Source organism: Aphelocoma coerulescens, chromosome 8 (genome assembly GCF_041296385.1).
Source record: "Aphelocoma coerulescens isolate FSJ_1873_10779 chromosome 8, UR_Acoe_1.0, whole genome shotgun sequence".
Lineage (NCBI taxonomy): Eukaryota > Metazoa > Chordata > Aves > Passeriformes > Corvidae > Aphelocoma > Aphelocoma coerulescens.
In genome coordinates, this window is record NC_091022.1 from 6,808,445 (window position 1) to 6,827,926 (window position 19,482).

At 45.8% G+C, this 19,482-nt stretch overlaps 1 protein-coding gene across 1 annotated transcript in view; it reads right to left on the minus strand.

The window, feature by feature from the left end:
• Nucleotides 1-6,157, minus strand: part of RGS8 (regulator of G protein signaling 8) — a 29,011-nt gene extending 22,854 nt beyond the window's left edge. Inside the window, exon 1 of the mRNA XM_069022974.1 lies at nt 5,273-6,157. Within this exon, the coding sequence (XP_068879075.1) occupies nt 5,273-5,353 (81 nt within the window). The 5' untranslated portion in view covers nt 5,354-6,157. The remainder of the gene's footprint in view (nt 1-5,272) is intronic.
• Between the last annotated feature and the right edge of the window lie 13,325 nt (nt 6,158-19,482).

Consider the following 19,482-nt stretch of genomic DNA (forward strand, 5'->3'; position numbering starts at 1 on the left):
CAAGCACTGAAAAAATGCTGCGGCCAGCAAAACCTCCTCTAAACCACAGTCAAAGGTTGAGGCTCATCCTCTGCCTCTGCTACCACAGGCTGGTTTGTGCAAGTTAAGTAACAGTCAGCTGCAGCCCTTGTCCCAAAACCCAAGCCAAATTTAACTTCTAACATGTCATTTTTGGTGTAGTATGTTATTTCCATGCTCCTGGGTTCCCTCTGGGCACTGCAGGGGGTCACAAGTGACAAGATTTTCGTAACAGTCCCAGGACATCCCTCAGCTCTCATTCACAACACATACACTGTGGGCTGGAGGAGGTCACTAAAATGTTCAATCCAAAAAGCTCTGGATGATTCTGCTCCATTATTCAGATACTCTGAGACTTTGCTGCAGTCCCAAACAGATCAAACTCTGGTCCACTAACACTGAATGGGACAAATCACTGGATCACGGGAGGGGCTTCCACTTCTCCCTCTGGTTTTACACCAGTTTTAGATATTGCTATCTCATAGCCATCAACAGTATGAGACCCCCAATTCCTATTTCTCCAATACCTCATTAGACCCTTTTTCTGAGCTCAGTGAGATCCTGAATAACACACAAATTACTCTGGATGCCAACAATTTTTCTTTCTAGTTTCTTAGGGCAGGTGTGAGTTAATAGAGAACAAGAATAGTGAACTGTTCTGACAAAGGCACTATGGGAAATGTAATTAAATTGCAGATAAAGAGAACTACAGGGTTTTTACAGGGTAATATTTTAGAAAGCTTCTGTGCAGTAGGTTTATAGCAAATTCCTTCTAAAATAGCTCTCCTGCTCCTGACCACTCTGTAGTTTCTATTTAAATGCTTTTAATAAAATAACTCATTTTGATATTAGGCTTGAATCCCATACAAAAATTTAAATCTCTCCAAAAATTGCTCCAAAACAATTTCCTCCTGACTTGGTAGCAGCAAACACACAAGCAGTGAACACGTGCAGTGTTGGGAGTGTTGGCTGTCACTGTGGAGGGCAGAAGGGAATTTGCCAGCCTGTTCCCTACATGTTAACCTCCCTCTCCAGGGTCCTTTTCACCCTCTCCATTATTTTCAATCCCTCCCTGCCTAATCCAGTTGTTTTGACCATTGATCACTACTCAAATGGTTTTTATCCAAAAACCCCGTCCAGACAAAACAGCTCCACCAGCTTTAGCTGATCCCAGTTTCTACCAAATGAGAGGTAATTGTGTGGCCTGAAGACACCTCAGCTGTCCTGACACATCCAGCAGGACCAGGAAGGCAGCTCTGGCTGGTGATGATGTGGCTTTTGCCTCTCCACATGCAAGGATGCTCTTCCCGGGGCTGGCAGCCAAGCACCCTTCTCTGTTTGGAACAGGAAGATCAGACCATGCATACACTGACTGGCTCATTTGTTTGGCTGTAGGTTTGCCTTAAATTAACCCCTTTACCTTGACATTTAAGTAGACTTCTCCCTGTCCTCTCACCCTTGTTCTGTATCCTTGGGGGTTTGCTGCCCCTCTGGGGTGCCATTATTTTATGTTTTATGACCTGCTGCTATTGCTTCCACTTCTCATTTCCAACTTCGTGGTCTTGTCATATTTACAGTGATCCCTGCCACACTTTGAACTTCTTTGGGTTGTGCTTGCTTTTACTTCATGATTTTTCTTGGGTCTATGGCAGCATCTCTCCTTGTTGGTACTGTGCTCCAAGGGGCTCATTCAAGGGGTGAGCTTTCACAACTTGCTGGTCCAAGAGGATTTTCCCTCCTGCCAAGAAAAGCACTTCTTCACTCTGCTGTGATGCTGTGCAGCTACATCCCCACAGGTGAAATCATTCCCTGATGTGTTTTCATGAGATCCTGTTGCCTCTGAGATCCCTCCAGAGGATGCTCTGTGGCACCAGTGGAAGGGGCCCGCGCCCATGGCAGGAGGTTGGAACTTGATGAACTTTAAGATTCCTTCCAATCCAAACCATTCTGGGATTTTGTGTAGGCTCTGTCACTGCAAAATGCCAGTCACAGGAGGCTGGCTGCCTCCCACAGTAGTCCTGGCTCTGGGAATCCAGGTGAGCTGCAAAGCCTGCCTTAAGCTCAGCCACAAACCTGCAGCCACACTGCTGCAACCCAGGGGGGGTTGGGGCTTTTGCTGGACTACTGAAAGGAATAAAGTGTCATTTGATCTCCTTCATAGTCATTCAAAATTTATTCATAATCCAAAATGGTACCTATATGGGCCCAGCCCCACAGGAATTCAGATTAGCAATTAATCAATCAGTCTCCAGAGACTGCTGTTCTCCACTACCATTTGCAATTAAACCTAGAAGGAAATTACTTGTAACTTTCATCCAGGTGTTCACTGTGCCAGGCTGCCCTGCTGTCTTGTCTGAAAACACACTTCGTCCAGCACAAGGTGACTGCCTTGGAAGGAAGGAATTATGGCTGGTGTAGATCACTTGCTAAACTACAAAACAAACCACATACTTATCTTAATTGCAAACAGAAACCCTTTCTAAAAAAAGATCTCCAGTAGCACCAGGAAATATCCACAGATGCACCTCAGAATGTTTTTAAGGAGTTAATTTATCTATTCATCTTAAACCTCAAATCATTCTCCACCTCAGGCCTGGCAGGGAGGAAATCCTTAAAGGTGAAACAGGGGGAGCCAGAGTTTCAGGGACAGGTGAGGAGACCATGGAGCTGGATGGGGAGTTGATCGGGGAAGCCACGGCACGTGCTCTACAAGGCAAGGCAATTAAATTGCAGATAAAGAGAATTATGGGGTTTTTACAGGGTAATATTTTAGAAAGCTTCTGTGCAGTAGGCTTATAGCAAATTCCTTCTGAATCAAACTCCCCTTGAAAATGAAAGAATATGTTCAAAAATAAAATGTAAAAATAAAAAATAAAAAAGAGTTACGTAAAGTGAGATCCACAGTTGTGTCTGTGGCTTAGCTTGAGAGCATGGCAGCTATTTAAATTCTCCTGTGTCAAGGATAAAACTGTCTCCTGGCCATGTGTGTGGCTCCTGGGCACAGCGATTGCTGCAGCAGAACAGATGCTTCTGCTGCAAGATGGCTCCTGGCCTGTGCTCCCTGCTCCCTCCCAAATTCCTCCGGGTAGGTAGGACACAAAACCAACAGCAAAGCAGGGCAGGAAGCTTCAGGATGAGAAGGGCAGGCAGGAATCAAAGGGAAGAATTTTCCCTTTAAAGCACTTTATTACAGTTTCATAATTGTTCTCTGAGGAAATGAGCTGCCATGCCCAGGAGCAGCTCCATGGAAAGGAACGTGCTATGGCTCTGCCTGTGCACTGTGGAGGATGCTGTGAGCATGGAGCAGGGAGGCAGAAAGGATTGGAGTTGACACAGAGCTGCTCTGTGCAGCCTTGGAGTCCTCCCAGCTTTCAGCATCGCTGCTGCTGTCAATATGGCAGTGGCTGGAATGCAGCTCTGTGCATGGCTGGGAAGCTGGGACAGATCCACCCCGACAGACAGAGCTCCACAATGATCCCTTGCCATGGATTCTCCGTCCCTCCCAGGGTTTGATTGAGATCAGATGCTCGGCACAGGTCAGGGAGCAAGGCTTGCTGACAGATAGGGTTAATTTTCTGCTGGGACATCATCTGAGGTGCTTGCAAGAAGCCTGCATTTTGTGAGCTGAATACTGCAAACTAGCTGTTTACTGAGTGTTAAAAATCAGACCTGAGACCTCGGGGTTGCAGTCCCAAATTAATTTATGATGGACAAGGTCTACACTGCTCTGCTCTTATCGCTGTTATTCCAAAAGACTGGGGCTTGCAGGGCATCAAGGTCCCACAGCAAAGATTTCCTGGGGCCGTTAACTGCTCTCTGTGCCACGGGGAGGCCACTCCCACCACAGCAAAGCACCTGAGCACGTGCTTAACTTTAAACACACGAGCGGCTGAATGGGTATTTGTAGGATGAAATACAAACAGGGTTAGCCACAAGGGTGAGCTGGGATTTCTCTTTCGTCTCCGGAGGCTTCTGCTGTAGTCTTAACTAAAATATAAATTAGGTGAGTGAGATGAGCTCGTCCTCTTTCTCCAGCAGACCGTGGTTCTCTCACAAAAATGTCTGCTGCATCCAGCACTAATTTCTCCTCGAGAGAGTGGCTGCCATCAGTGCCCGTGTCCTGCCAGGCTGGAGAGAGATGCTCCCTGAGCTCTGCCAAAGCCTGAGCCAGCCCAGACCTAAGGCCTGGGCAATGTCCCCAGAGCCGCATGGAAGGGGGGGCAGGGCAAGAGGCCAGGCTTGTCCCAGCGCTGCTCTCGGGGCTGCAGGGACAAGAGAAGGGCAGCACAGCAGGACAGAGGAAGCTCTGCCCATTTATTATGCAACCTGTGGGCTCCCCAGATGGAGGAATGCAACGGCATTCCACTTCGATGGGGCACAGCAGCCAGGATCAGCCACGGGGAGAAGATGCCAGCACAACAGGCCCCTTTGTATTTGTCAGCTGTGCCAAAAAACCGGTTTATTTGCCCCACCCTTGGGAGAGCAAAGAGCTGCCCCTCACCACTGTGGGAGTCTCCATGAGTTACAGCAGCCCCACCATCACAGCAGCAGGAAAATGAGCCCCCCCAGTTTAGCTGGTTCTTCCCCCAAAGAATGCACATGCCCGTGCTATCTGCAAGTTTTCGCTCCAGCCTTGGATCAGTGCAGCTCTCTCTTGCCTCCAACATGGTCTCTTTTCGCTCCAATTAGTTTTATTTTTAACCAGGTCAGCCCCAGTGCTCAGCCCAGGCATTAGTCACAATGTCACATATACCCAAATATTCAAAACAAACACAATCCACCATTTAAAAACCACAATAATAGCAAAGCAGGGGGGGAAGATGCCAAGATGGTTAAGATCTCAGAGGTGCAGGCACAAGCACAGGCTGATGTTTTCTCCCAGCATCAAAGGCCTAGTGCTAATCCCATTGCAACTGAGATCATCCCAGAACCATTCCGGCTCCTCCCCAGTCAGGGCAGGGCTGAGACTAAGAAACGCTGTTCTTTCCCTGCCTGCTAATTAAAAACAAGCCGTGTCTGTGTCCCTTTGACCATTCATAAGATGCCACAGGAAGATTAATGCACGGGGAGAAGCCCTGCAGTGGCATAAATAGGGATGACATCCGAGTAGCACCCTTCCCTTCCCACTTTGCCTGAAGAGTCCTCCTTCCCCGCAGGAAACTGGGGCAGGAACAACTCAAAATCTCTCCTCCCCCAGGGCAAGGGAAGTACCACCGGGCCTTTCATCACCTTCCAAGCCCCTCCTGGCTCTTACCTGTGCTGAAGCTATGTGGCCTTTGGTACTTGATGAACAATGCTGGTTGGGGCTCTGAGAAACTGCGGAGTCCCAGTGCATCGGGGAGGGCAACGGACCCGGCCCAGCCACGGTTATCTCCGCAGGAGCAGCAGCACTGTGCCACTTTCCCCGGCTCCCCAGCCCTGCGTCTCGTGAAAAGAACAAGAGCTGGTGGAAGGAGGGGGGTTAGGAAAGAGAGGGAAGGGGGAGAAGGGGGAGCGGGAGCTCTCGCAGATACACACACAGAGAGCATACAGAGGCCTGTATAGGATGGCACTGCCTGACTTGTTCTCATTATTGCTGCAGGCTGGCTGCTGCCCATGGAAAACTCGCCAGCATCTGCTGCTGACCATGGGCATGGGGGACAGGGACAGGAAAGAGATTAGGGTCTTACACACCATCGGAGCAAGGAAAGCGACTGCCTGGGCATGGGGGACTCTGTGGTCTTTGTTTGCTTTTACCTGGGAGCGGAAGAACTGTGCTAGAGGGCAGGAAGAGATTGCAGTGATGGAGAGTTCAGCTTTTCATAGATGACTCATTTCTTCCTTTGAACTTCACAAAATCCCCAAGCCCAGTGCTCCCCAGGGACTCCAAGGGATGGCACTGGACTGGCCTGACTCAGGGCTCTGAGAGACGGTGTTGGAGATGGTGTTGTCCATGGAGATGGACAGAAAGTGGGTTGCACATCCCCAAAGCACCAGCACTGCGTAAAGCTCAGCCTCCCCCTCATCCCCATTATCTGGGTCGTGCTGATACAGATCCAAAGGGCTGGAAGGGCTGTTTGAGGGGGTTGAAAGACACTCCAGCCATGACAACTCCCATTTGCATCCTGTCAGGAAGCTGCTGGCAGAGCTGCCTGCAGTCCCTGACACTGCTGCTCTGCTGCAATGACAGACCCAAAACGGTGGGATCCAGAGATCCAGCCAGAATCATTCCCAAAGGGGCACCAATTCCTCACTCCACAGGTTTTATTTTTCTAAGGCATCACATGCTAGAAGCATGTGCCCCTCTGGAAGAAAGTGAGAGCTTTGTACTTCATGCCTTTTTCAGCTTTTTGAAAGCTCCCAAACCTCTTCCTCTCCTCTTCTCCAGTGCGTTGCCACTCAGAGGGTCTGGGTCTTGCCTGGGGGAGCTCAGTTCAGTCAGAAGGATTAAAATGAAAGTCATGTCAGATGCTTGAAGTATTATACCCTCCCCAAAACCCCCAGTCATCCGTTTTACTCCAAGGTTTCCCACTGGTGTTTGCAGACACATGGATCTCTAGCCACAGGACTGCTGTTAATAGAAATCAATGGGTGATATACATGGAATTACAAGCGCAGAATTTCCAAGTCAATACCCTCCCCAGCAGTTAACCTGGCAGCACACCAGGCCCATCCCCATCTCTGAGTGGCTGTGTTCAGTAACACACCTTCAAGACTCACCTAGGAACACATGCATTCCTACATCAGAGGATAGGATCAGTCCTACTGAGCCAAAATCTAGTACTCTAATTACTTGCCTACTCCACTGGCCTCAGGATGGATGTTACCCAGCTCCAGGAAACCTCCCCCTCATGGGTCACTCTGCCAGGAGCTGTCAGAACATATTTCAAGTCTCAGCATTCCATCAGCCCTGCAATATAAAAGGTCTTGCTGTGGATCGATAGCAGTGGATGGCTCCTCTGCCTGAAGCAGCACATACAAGACCCAAGGGATGATCACTTCAGGGTCTATAACCAGGTATCCCATCCTTATTCCCACAACAAGAGGAGCGAGAAGCTGAGGTTTGATGCTATATCAAGATCATGATTGTTTCTCCATCCCAGAGAGATCCCAGTGGTGCTGGGGAGCTGGATCCCTTTAGGATGTTAAAATCCGGAGCAATACCACTGCAGAGGGGGGTGTGGGCGTCTCTCTTGCAGGTCTCTGCATCTGTATTACTTAAATCCCTAACAAAGCTGCCAGGAGTCTCTGAGGATGCACAGCTTTCCTAGACCCCAGGGATTTCCAAGTGACATCCGTTCTCTGTAGGGCTGTTTTTAATGGGGATAAACTGTGGTGCCATCTCCCAGTACACTGAGGGGAGGGTGGGCAAGAACCATCTTCGGGGAAAATAATCCCCACATCTGTGTCTTGTGGGGAGTGAGCAGCTGTCATGCAGCCGAACTTCAGTCTGCAGGAGGACAGACCCTCTGGCAGCCTCATAGGCTACGGTCTGACTCTCTCACAGGGAAGAAGAAAAAAGGGCAAGACCCCTCAGATGATTTGCAATGTGCTGTCCAGGACTTGCAAGGGGACACTGTCAGTGCCACTGTCTGTCATGACTGTGAAGGTGCCCCCAGCTTTATAGGGGCAGGGACAGCTTCTCCCTGGGTGACCCGGGATTTCCAGCTGCATGTGAAAAAGCAGGTTTGTTTTGTATGCATGCAAAAGCCTAAACTTAGCAAGCAAGATGTTAATTTGTGAGGGGAAAATAGGCCATATTTATGTAACTGTGAAAAGCTGCAGCAAAGGCTACAGATCCAATGGGAGAGGAGCATCTGCTCCCAGCTCAGGGCTTTATGAGAGCTCCAGCAAATGCATATTCATCACCCCACACCCCAAAGAACCAGCTTTTAGGCTTTCCAGACTAAGAATAGAGGTCTTGTTGTGTTTGCTGCTCCATGGCCCTGGTTTTGTCCCGGATTAGGGGCACCAGGGTGTGGAGCTGCAAATGGCAGCATCTCTGCCTGCCTGTGAGTGGGGCAGGGCTCTGGGCCCAGCAGGGATGGAGAGCATGGAATAAAGGGTGAATTCATTCCCAGCCACACAGGATGGCATTAGTGCTGGCCGTCTGCTCACAGAGACGTCCCCTGTGGTGGACGGGGCACCCGCAAAACACGACTCCCTTGTGCGCAAACAAAACTCAAGCATTTTTCCAAGCAGGGCAGCTGGGGCAGTGCCACGACTGAAATTAGCAGCTCGTCCTGGCTGTGAAGCCTGATGGCTTGGATCCACCTCAGGAAGTCCGGCCCCTGCAGGGGCAGACAGGTCCCCCAGTGACAGCTGGCCTGTGATATTTCTTTCCCCTTCCACTCACATTCTCTGCTCTGCTTAAACCAGGTTGTGAATCCAGCAATCCCCAGCCTTGGAATGGAAACCCCAGAGCCAGTCACTCCAGGGTTTTTCAGACAACCCTGCACTTAAGAGGTCTTTCAGATCCAGAAATCATCATGTGGCAGTGCTGGCGGGAAACAGCATGACACTGCTCCCTCTTTGGCTTTGAATTTGTCACCCTGGGACTCTGGGAAAGTGCTTTAATGGGCTTGCAAATAGCAGCAAAGGCAAAGTCATTCCTGTGGGGAAACCAAGAGAAAAAGGACTGAATTGTGGATGGGTCTGAGGCCTCTGGCTCCACTATTCCCTGAGACTGGGGCCATATTCCCAGACACTTATCCTAAAGCAGCAAGGGATGAGACTTCCAGAAAGCATCATAACCCAGGGTTTTGAGTACCTGTAGCAGAGCCCAAGACAAGGGAAGCACTGATCACAGGCACTGGCTGCAGACAGCAGGATGACTCCTATCCACCTGAAGTCCAGCCTGGAAGTGAGGGAGATAAGGGAAGCTACCATATCACAGACTGAAGGCTACAACTGATAAGAGGTGTTGTTATCAAATAAATGGGGACAGAAATTGGTTTTTTGAAACATGCAAGGAAATGTTCTGCAAAACATCAATCCCCTGAGAGAAAGCTCAGTCTCTGGAGAAGGTCTTTCTTGCTAAAACATCACATAAAAGAGAAGTCTCTTGGGAAATGACTCCTGAGATAACCTCTCTCCTAAAATAAATGCTCCTGGGAGCAACAGTCTTGGCAAAACATTTTTTTTGGGGAAAAAAAAGTGTTCTAAAACCTGCTATTGATTCTGTATTTACCCTTGCTGCAGCAGCAGCACACAGAGCTCAGAGGTGAGCCATCATCTTCCAGTGCTCCTTCCTAATCAGAACTGAGAAGGATACAACAGTGATCCTGCTGCTCCCTCATTTCCTCCTGGATCACTCAAACCAACCCGCTGTGAGCAGCAACTCTGCAAAACGTGTTCTGGAGTCATATTCCAGCTTTGTGGAGCACCACGGGAACCATTCCACCTGCTGCTGTTTGTTTAGCCCTTGCATTGCTAAACTAACATCTGGGAATGCTGCTGAGCCTCTGTTCAAAGAGCAGTGCACTTGGAGAAAGGACACGTGTGTCTTTCCCCCCATGGAAGTCGGTGTGACTCCAGCACAATTTGGCAAAGAACAAGAGGCCAAGAAGCAAGTGATGCCTGTTCACTGCCCAGACTACTGTAATTAACTGCTCTCATGACACTGGCCACCATCCAGACACTTGGCCAAACACAGTGCAGACACTTTGGCCTGAGAATTGGCTCCCATGCCTGAAAAACCACATGCCAGCTCTGACTAAGTGTTGGAATTGAAAGGGTCCGTGAAGTCCAGCAGGAGGAGAAATTGCAGTCCAAACCAATGTGGTTGGTAAGAGCAAGCTCCGTTTATTAGCAATCCAAAGGCACTTATATAGTATACCAGCTTGTTAGCTCCTAAGTGGCTTAAAGCTTATCAAAACACATTTCTATTTCTACATAATTGGACTTACATTAGCAAGCTTCTACAGTTATGTTATGATTAAAAGAATTCAGAGTTCACCCTCCTCCCTCCAGGTCTTATCTCCACAGCTGTACCTTCTCAAAACTCCCTTCCTGTTCCCAGCCCTGTTTTTCACACAGGGATTTTCTCATGGAAAGTTTTTCTCACACAGGCCTTTTGCTTGCAGGCTCTTGCTACAGTTCTTTTATTGATCCCATACTTCTATCAATGATCCATGTCCCTGATCCTTTAATAATTTCCCAACAACTAAGCACCTGCAGTTTAATTTATCTTTCACATTTCCATCAGGGCAGCCCAGCAAAACCCAGAGCCACGCCGGGAGCCAGCAGAAAGTCCCTTATAAACAGCCATGAGTTGGGAAGGTCTGAAAATTCTCCAGGAAATACTCATGGAGGCAGAAGACAGCAACTGAGCACTGTTAAGGATCTGCTGCAGGGAGCATTGGAGACCAACCCTTCTGCTCCTGGCAATGCTACAAAGCCAGAAGATTCTTTGGATATCTTAAGGAGAGGAAGGCAGAAGCATTCTTAAGCCTAGTCTAGTATCTTGTTAAAACCTACCTGTCTGCTGTGGTTTAATGCCATAGATCTGTATTTATTGCCCAAATTCTGCATATCTTGCAGTCCCCTTACACATGACCAAATATGTCCAAACAAGGTGACCCACAGAGAGAGGGTTGTATTTCAGGATGTTCCATCACCTGCCTTTGCATAGACACTGTTTTCCTGGCAGCAGCCAAATGAGATATTCCTGAGACCCCACAGCTGCATGGACAAGAGGAATTGATCCAGACCCATTCTGAGCTCAGACTGACTGCAAAGACAGTGTGGATGGAATTCCCAGGAGTCCTGTGGACTTCAGGCAGCACCCACAGTATGCAACAAGTTACCGTGTAAATAACATCTCCCTAAAAATCCAGTATTGGGAACACGGTCATCCTCTGGGACTGTACTGTTAAAACTAAGAGAAATATGCAATGAGATCAAGAAAAAGAATAATAATGGACTTCCACAACTACCTGAGTATGAGCATCTCTCCATCTTTGAAAACATGGACACCTGCTAAAGAAGCTGGAGTGGTCACAGACAGTCACAGCACACTGGCATACCAGGTCACCTCTGTGTGGGGCAGGGCAGCACCACACACAGCACCCAAAAGAGAACCCCATTTATTCACCCCACTGCTCTCTCACATCAGTCTCTGCCTTCCCTGCTGGCAGGCTGGCAGGCAGGCAGGCAGGCAGGCAGGCAGGAGGAAGCAGCTTTTCTGCATCAGACAGACCGATTCAGCACCTGGCTCATGAGGCAGCAGGCGAACAGTTCTGCTCTTGGCTGGCCCAGCACAGACCAGAATTATGGCAGCACACAGGGTCTCCTCAGGAACACTGCTTCAAACCCCCAAATTGGGTATTGTGGGTGAAAGCAGCAGGAGGAGCCAGCAGTGTGTGTTTTGCTGTCTGAATGACAGTTTACACCCCAGCATGATATTTGCCTTTGCACAATAGGCCGAGTTTGTTGACTCATGTTCAGCTTGTGACCCAGCGTCAGCAGCATCAGCTTCTGCTGGCACAACAGCTGGCATCTGCTGCTGACTGCAGGGCTGCTTCCTCCAAATACAGCATCTCACACTAATTGTATGCTTTTCCCAGGTTTTCCATGACCATTTCTCAATTTATCAAGGCTTGAAACCTCTCCCACTACAGATTCTCAAATTTGCACTAGCTTGATCACAAATATAGGAAACATTTTCTATTCACCATCCCAGATTGAATTAAATGTTCCTGGGACCTGAAAATAACCATTTAATTTACCTTATAGCAGCCTTCCAGTACCTAAAAGGGGCTACAAGAAGGTTGGAGAGAGACTTTTCACACCAGCATGTGGTGACAGGACAATGGAGAAGGGCTTAAAGCTGAAGGAAGATAAATTTAGATCAGATATTAAGAAGAAATTCTTCCCAGTGAGGGTGGTGATGCCCTGGCACAGGCTGCCCCATCCGTGGAAGCATTCAATGCCAGGCTGGATGGGGCCCTAAGGAACCTGTTCTGGTGGAAGGTATCCTTGCCTGTGGCAGAGGGGTTGGAATAAGATGATCTTTAAGGTGCCTTCCAGCCCAAACCATTCCATGATTCTATGATCATCCAACCATTTTGCACTCAGTTTCATCCCGAGTCTGGCATAGTATGACCATGCCCAAAAAAGCTGGTATTTGTCACATAGTGTCTCTCCCCTAGTAATAAAAACTTTTTATCTTGTCAGAGGATGACATTACTCTGGTTTGAGTGACATTTCCCCAAACAACCACATGGTTTTACCTGTCCAGTACCTTCCAGGTCTGTGCTTTTTTTTCAGGATTTTTTTCCTCCTGCAAATGAAAATTAAACTGATCTGTAATTACCCAGGTCGCCTTTCTTCCTCCTACAGACAGGTACTGAACGAGTTTTACAGCAGTCAGGTTCTTTACCTATCCACCCAAATTTATCAGCAATCACCACAAACTACTCTGAAATCACTTCACAGCTCTTTATTAAAATTCCTGCCACCCAGCCAGTTTGAGACCACCTGATTTCCCAAGAGCTCTCTTGAATGTAATTTCTTCCCTTCTATTCTAAGCAGAAACCTCACTATTTATCATTATCACCAGCAATGCTACTCAGCACTTCTTTCTCTTGAACTTTATAACAATGACAACTATGAAAAATAAACATTTTGGCCTTCTTGACATTTTTGATACGTCTTTCTGTCCCCATGATTATCCCACATGGACATTAACAGTGTGAGGAGAACCAAGGGAAATGCTGACCTCATTTGTTGTGATTACCAGGACCACTGAAAGGAAGGGTTGTCACAGTCAGAACAAGTATTTCTTACGTTAATGGATCATGACAAAGCAGAATGCATTTTTCCTGCAGGTTTAGAGAATAAACTAAGCCCAGGGTTAAAAAGGGAGAAGTGTTGATATTCACTAAGTAGTGGCACCTTAGGTCAGTGTCACCAAAAGCTCGTTCCCAACAGTCCAACACTCCATCTGTCATGAAATGTTATAAGGCAAATTTGCAACTCCAGCTCCAGGGAGGGAGAAAAACCCCAAAACAAACCTCCAGCAATTTAAAAGCAAAGCCAAGTGAAATGCAAGAGCTGCCAAAGAGGTCATAGAAGTATTTAGCTCAATTAGAAACATCCCACTGTTTTTACAGCATCAGGTTCAAGTCCTGACTATTGAGAGCAAGGTGAGTGAAGCAATTCGCCCTCCTGAGCACCGTTTTAGTAAATCATTTTATGATGGACACAGCCTCCAGCAGACTTCTCATCTCAAATTTTGCCTATCCTCCTGGTATACTTAATAAATAAATGAGCACTATACATCGACTTCCATGATAAATGACATTTTCTGATTATGAATTTGTTAAAATGTCTACAATTTTCTGTAACTGCACATTATATGATGCCTATTCTTCAATAGAGGATGCATAGTACCACTGAATTGATATATCTACACACAATGTGTACCTCCAGCTTTTAGTTCCCACTACTGTGAAAGGCTAAAGAATAAAGCAACAACCTATTTTATGATTTCAAAAGGAACAGTAACCCCCAGGAAAGCACACAAAAATCTTCTATGTCACTGGCTATTTAAAGAACAGCTTCAGTATTTCCTACTGTTGCATAATAGATTCTGATTATTTTGACACTTTTCAGTATTTTTAAGTCTCTTTAAGCAGGAGCCATGGGGAAGGAAGCATGAATTAGCTGCACATTATTTTATTTCTGTCAGCTAATTTCTATATCCTCCAAGCCTCAGTCACTTACTCCTGTTCCTCACCAGAGCTGCAGCAGCTGTTTAGGAGGCCATGCAGTGTTCTGGGTCCAAAATCTAGTCCTAGTTGAAATAATGAAGGGCTGCTCATCAGGCACCCCTCAGACACTTTGATCAGCATTGCCAAGGAAACAGCGAGGAGCAGAAAAAAGGGATGGAAATGACCTTGATGTGAAGAAAAACTGTCTGCAGGCTCGCAACTTCAACAGAAGGTTTTTCAGGTAACATTAACAAAATTATAAACTCGCAGAAATTGCCTTTCAGAAAGCATCCTTCCAGCTCAACATTGTCCTGACTACAACGTACCTATCTGCACATTAATTCAGTCAGCACAGTTATTTAAGTGGCGAGTCTACATTTAAAATGTGTTTATATTCATTAATATTTATCTCATCTTCCACAAATGAAATTAGTAACAGCATGCCAGAGATTTTCTCCACATGGCTCCTGCAAATGCATTAAACCCAGCTATCTCCAGAGGCAACTGTGGGCAGAGCTTGGCCTTGTGTGTTTCTGGGGCAGCTGTGCTAAAATTATGCTCCTCCCATTAAAATAATCCTTTTTTTGCTGGGTCTGGCTTTAGTTATACAGTATTAACAGTGAAAATAGGAGCTGAGAATTCATGGCTTCATATGCTTTCAGTTTAAATTCTATTTAGAGAATTCTTGGGATTTTTACAAGACATCTTTAACATCCAAATCAAGCTCTTGCCTTCCATAATTGCTTTTTTAATCTTTTACTATGAATTTGACAGGGTACTTTTTATTTAAATTCCGACATTCTTTGCTTGGAAAGAAGCATGGGAGGTTAGAGATGAGTGAGCTCCCTCTGTGAGCTTTAAAGCACTCAGAGAAGCACGGAATGGTTTGGGTTGGGAGGGACCTTAAAGAACATCTCATTCCACCCCCCTGCTTTGGGCAGGACACCTTCCACTATTCCCATGTTGCTCAAAGCCCTGTCCAACCTAGCTTTGAACACTTCCAAAGATGGGACATTCACAGCTTCTCTGGGCACCCTGTGCCAGGGCCTCACCAGCCTCACAGGGAAGAAGGTACTGGAAAGCCACAATGAGGTCTGTTCCCTAGGCTCCCCAGGGAGCTGGGACACTCCCCCTGGGACAATACCCTGTGGCACCTTGAGCTACTCAGCCGGTCATCCACCCACATCTCCTCATGGTTCTCTGGTAGGTTTGTACAGAGTTGCAAAAAAAGGGCAATTCCACAGTTACCAGGGGCTGTATCACCCTTGATAAAATTCCCAGCTCGGGGCAGTGTTTGGCTCTGGACACTGTTGTTTTGCCACTCATGTGAAGTGAAGTGATGCTGTGTGAAAGGATGGGAGTCACTCAGTCCCTCTCCTCAGAGCCCCAGTGCTATAATTGCTGTCAAATTAGTTCTGTTCATGCTCCAGGAAAAATATATTGAAGGCTTTTCTTTCCCAGAACTGCCCTGGATGTCTTTTTCCTTTACATACAAATAAAAATAATGACAAGGAAAATTGAATAGATGACAAACAAGGAGCCTGCATTTCAAGGGACACCATCAAGAAGCTGAGGGCTTCAACTACAATTCCCTTCAAATTGCTCAAGTAAACAAGTAAAATTCTCAGGACTGAGAGTGTTTTAAATCTATCACTCTCCAAGTAGAGGGTAATATTAAAAAATCCAAGAGTACACTGTGATTGCTGTTCCAGAGAAAACTGCCACCAAACAGGGCCCTTGTACCAACTGTTCTCAGAAATGTTTTTATACTGTTCACTTTGGGCAAGTAGAAAGTGTTGTCAAAATCTGCTTCTTGCTTTTTCAGGTACATTGGGATCTTTTTGAGCAGTTAATATTTTTTAAAAATATAAAAATATGTAATTTAGTACTAGTTTTTGCACCAAAAAAGTACCTAGTCACTGAAACTGAAGGTTGGTAAATACTAACAGCAAGATGTGGGGAAAAAAAAGGCACCAAAAGAACCAACAAGAGCATTCAGCTTTGGCCATCCAGCTGCACAGAAGGCATGCAGGGATTTCCCCAGGAAAGTAGGTGAAATTGCCTGAAACTGTACAGCTTAAAATAGATGTGAATGAAAAAAAAGAGGGTATTAATTCATGAAGTGATAAGCAGAACAGAAAACACATAAGAAATTTCTGTATCATTCCTTCTATAAGCTATATGGGAAAGTGCTTTGTGGAATGATCAGGTGAGAGGTTTAAATTAAGCATGAGGAAGTAGTTTTTAGAATAATACATAATTTAACAGAACTCAAGGCTATAGAAATACAGAAAGGAGTCTGCAATAAAGAGGGGGAGGTACTTTTTGCAAGGGCATGTAGTGACAGGACAAGGGGATACAAGTTTAAAGTGACAGAGAGAGGTTTAGATTGGGTATTAGAAATAAATGCTTTACTGTGACAGAGTGAGGCCTTGGCACAGAGTGCCCAGAGAAGCTGGGGCTGCCTCTGGTTCCCTGGAAGTGTCCAAGGGCAGGTTGGATGGGACTTGGAGCAACCTGGGATAGTGGAAGGTGTCCCTGCCCATGGCAGGGGGTGGAACTAGATAGTCTTTAAGACCCCTCCCAACCCAAACCATTCTTGGATACTATGATTCTATGAAATACAAATATGGTTAAAATATGACCAAATTAATGGGGGAACCATCCACAATGCTTTTCTGCAGCTCTGCAGTGAACACCAAGACTATCACAACATAACAAGCAAGATGGCTCCTGATGGGTTATTAGAGGCAAATGTGACCAATCCATGTGAACGTATCTGTCACGAACTCTGCTCACTGTAAAATTGTGGCTGGCACAGCTGGTGACTGCATGTAATCATAATTTTTTAATTACAGAAAACAATGCTTCCAAAGGAACACAACAAACTAGAACAAGAAGCCTGGAATCAGAGCCCAAACATTTAGAGGTAAAGTCATGTGAAGCTGACATGGGGGATTCCCATCTGGCACCATTTAGGTGGCTGTCTTGTCCCTGCCTGTTCTGATGCTATGAGCACAGGGGCTCAAGAATGCACCAAGGATCCTCACCACACCAAGAGTGCTCCAAACACATCACTGTGCAAGCAAAGGTAAAAAATAACTGGGGAAAAATAGAAATCCATACATTTGAGAGCATAAATTCTCTTTATCGTTCTGCTTTTATGAATATAGACTCATTTTCTGAGGCTGCCTGCATTCAGTGCAGCATCATTGCTCTGTTCCTTGCAGTGGGAGAGGTGCTGGTAGAATCCAGAGCAGCAGAGTCATTCCTGAGATTGGGAATGTACAAAACCCGGCCTCCTGCTCACACTCAGGATAAAATAGTGGGTACAAATCCAGCTGCAAACAGCTGAAACCATTCTCTGAATATTTCAGCTGACTTGTTACAAATGATATTTTCATATAGCAGTGGTCTGTTTTCAGCAGAACTGGGAATCAATCAGCACTCTGAACCTCTGGGTATGTGCAGCACAGGATTACACAAAGCTGCTGTTATATTGCAGTTCAGTAAATTACACTGTCATTTAACTAATCTCGAGAGAGATACCAGCACAATACAGGATTAAACTCCATCTTAAATTCTTGGACCACTTTCTGTCTTTGTGGCACTTTATACAAAACCCTTACAGCTAAATTCACCCAAACCACCTTGGATGACTGAAATCAAAGGCTGCAGTTTCTCCCCAGCTTGGCCCAACCTGAAAGGCTTAGAAATCTTTAAGAAAAATAAATTAAAAAATAAAAAAACAACTCACACTTTGACTGCTGAGAATCTCACCAGCATGCTACATTCCTGTTCTGGAGGTGGGAAATATATACTGAAACACACCAGAAATTTATCTCTGCTTCTACAAAGGGGTAGTATAAATTTACTAAAGGGTTGTTCTGGTCAAATCTACTGAAACATACACAGAGTAGGTTCTCCTACAGGTGGCAAATAAACTGTCCCCTCATTTTACCAGTGTTTTGTTCAGATCCAACAGTAGAAAATCAGTAAGAGGGGGGGTAAAAGGAGTACAGAGGCCTTACATCCAACCCTGGCTCCTGCAAGAGCACTTCTTGTACAACCCTATTGCCCACCCTGATGTTCACGTCCCATCTATGCCAGTCATGAAGTTCTCTGGAGTGGAGAGGATCATGTAAGGGAACATTCAACCTCACATTCTTACCTGAAGAATAATTCTTAACAGAGGACTCCAGGATTTGGCATCTTCTAACACAGTTGACAGAGCAGGATTTCTCCACAGGTTTGTCTGATACACAGAAAATAATGAAGAGCAGAGGCAACAATGGGTCTGTGAAAGTTTGCAGTCTGTAGATTGTTTCCAGAAGGTGTTTTTGATGAACACTGTGCTGAAGTAATGGTTTCAACATCTCTTTCCAGGATCACAGGCCAGCAGCTTTTCTCCAGCAAGCAGGAGATACTGGTCTGCAATATGACCAGCCCTGATTTCCAAGGATTTCTTTGTAATGACTGTCTACTCTTGTTCCTACCAAAATATGCAGCTAAGTGTGCCAACCAGACTGTGGTTTCAGGGATTTTCTGTAGATTTGGGTTCCATAAACCCAAGCAAAACCATACATAATGCTCTACAAAACTAAAAAAAAATTACTATCTTCTCTGTGGCAACATTCACACAACCCAGGCAAGCAAACTCACACTTGTCTTGGAAGCCACCTTCATTCACAAATCCAAGCACAAACGGCTTGCCTGGTTTTGGGACACACCCTTTAACATTTAACCCTAATTGTCGCAGAACAGCAGCAGCTCATACAAGGTGTTTGTTGCAATTTTGTTTCCCCTTGTAGCTGTGTCACACACTTCTAACTGCAGGGAGTCTCTAAACTAGCAGTGGGTAAACAACCAGCACACAAAGCTGCTTGCACAAGAGGGATGTGCACGGCTGGGAGACAGCTCACTCACATGTTTTAACAAGTGCTCTCAAAAAGAATGTTCCAGGCAGGGTTACATTTCTGCCTAAGCCTCCCAGAGCATTATCTTCCCCTTAAACACTTGATAATCCTAATTTGGGACTCATCAGAGGTAAACAGCATTTGCCTTTGCAAGCAGGTACTAAGCAAGTGACGCTACTCCTGATTTCACAATTAAAAAGCAAAATTCAACACATTTTGTTTATAGTTACTATAAATAATAGCCAGGAGGGAGTGAAGAACTTTTGAGGGTAATTTACTTGCTATGTTCCATGAGCTCAAACAAGCCTATGACATCCCTGCTTTGGGAACACAGATGATCCTCAAGCAAACTCCATTCAAATATTAATCACACTACAAGCAAAGAAACTAAATCAGAAAATTCAGCATCCTCTAAACCAGCAGTCTGAATCAACACATAGCCTGAAGTGGCTGTATTTTGTATCACCACTGACAAATAAGGAAAACAAAAACATCCAGTACAACTGCCCCAGGCGCAAAAACAACAACAAAAACTAAATAATTGTTTTAAAAATCACAGAATGTCCTCAGTTGGAAGGGACCCACGAGGATCATAAAGTTTACCATGGATCTGCTCAGGGATACATTTTCAGGTCAGATACTCTCTGAAAACTGATCCTCACTCCATTACTGATAGCTTCTACTCAGGGAAAAAAAAATGGTACACTACAGGTGAATTGATTTCAAGTAAGAATGAATAGCCCATATGAGGAAAAAATGAAGGAATTCAGTGTTTGGCTAAAATGAATGTGAATACAAATCCAGGACTGTTCTGTTTTAAATAATATTTAACCAGCTCTGAGACTGAAAATAAC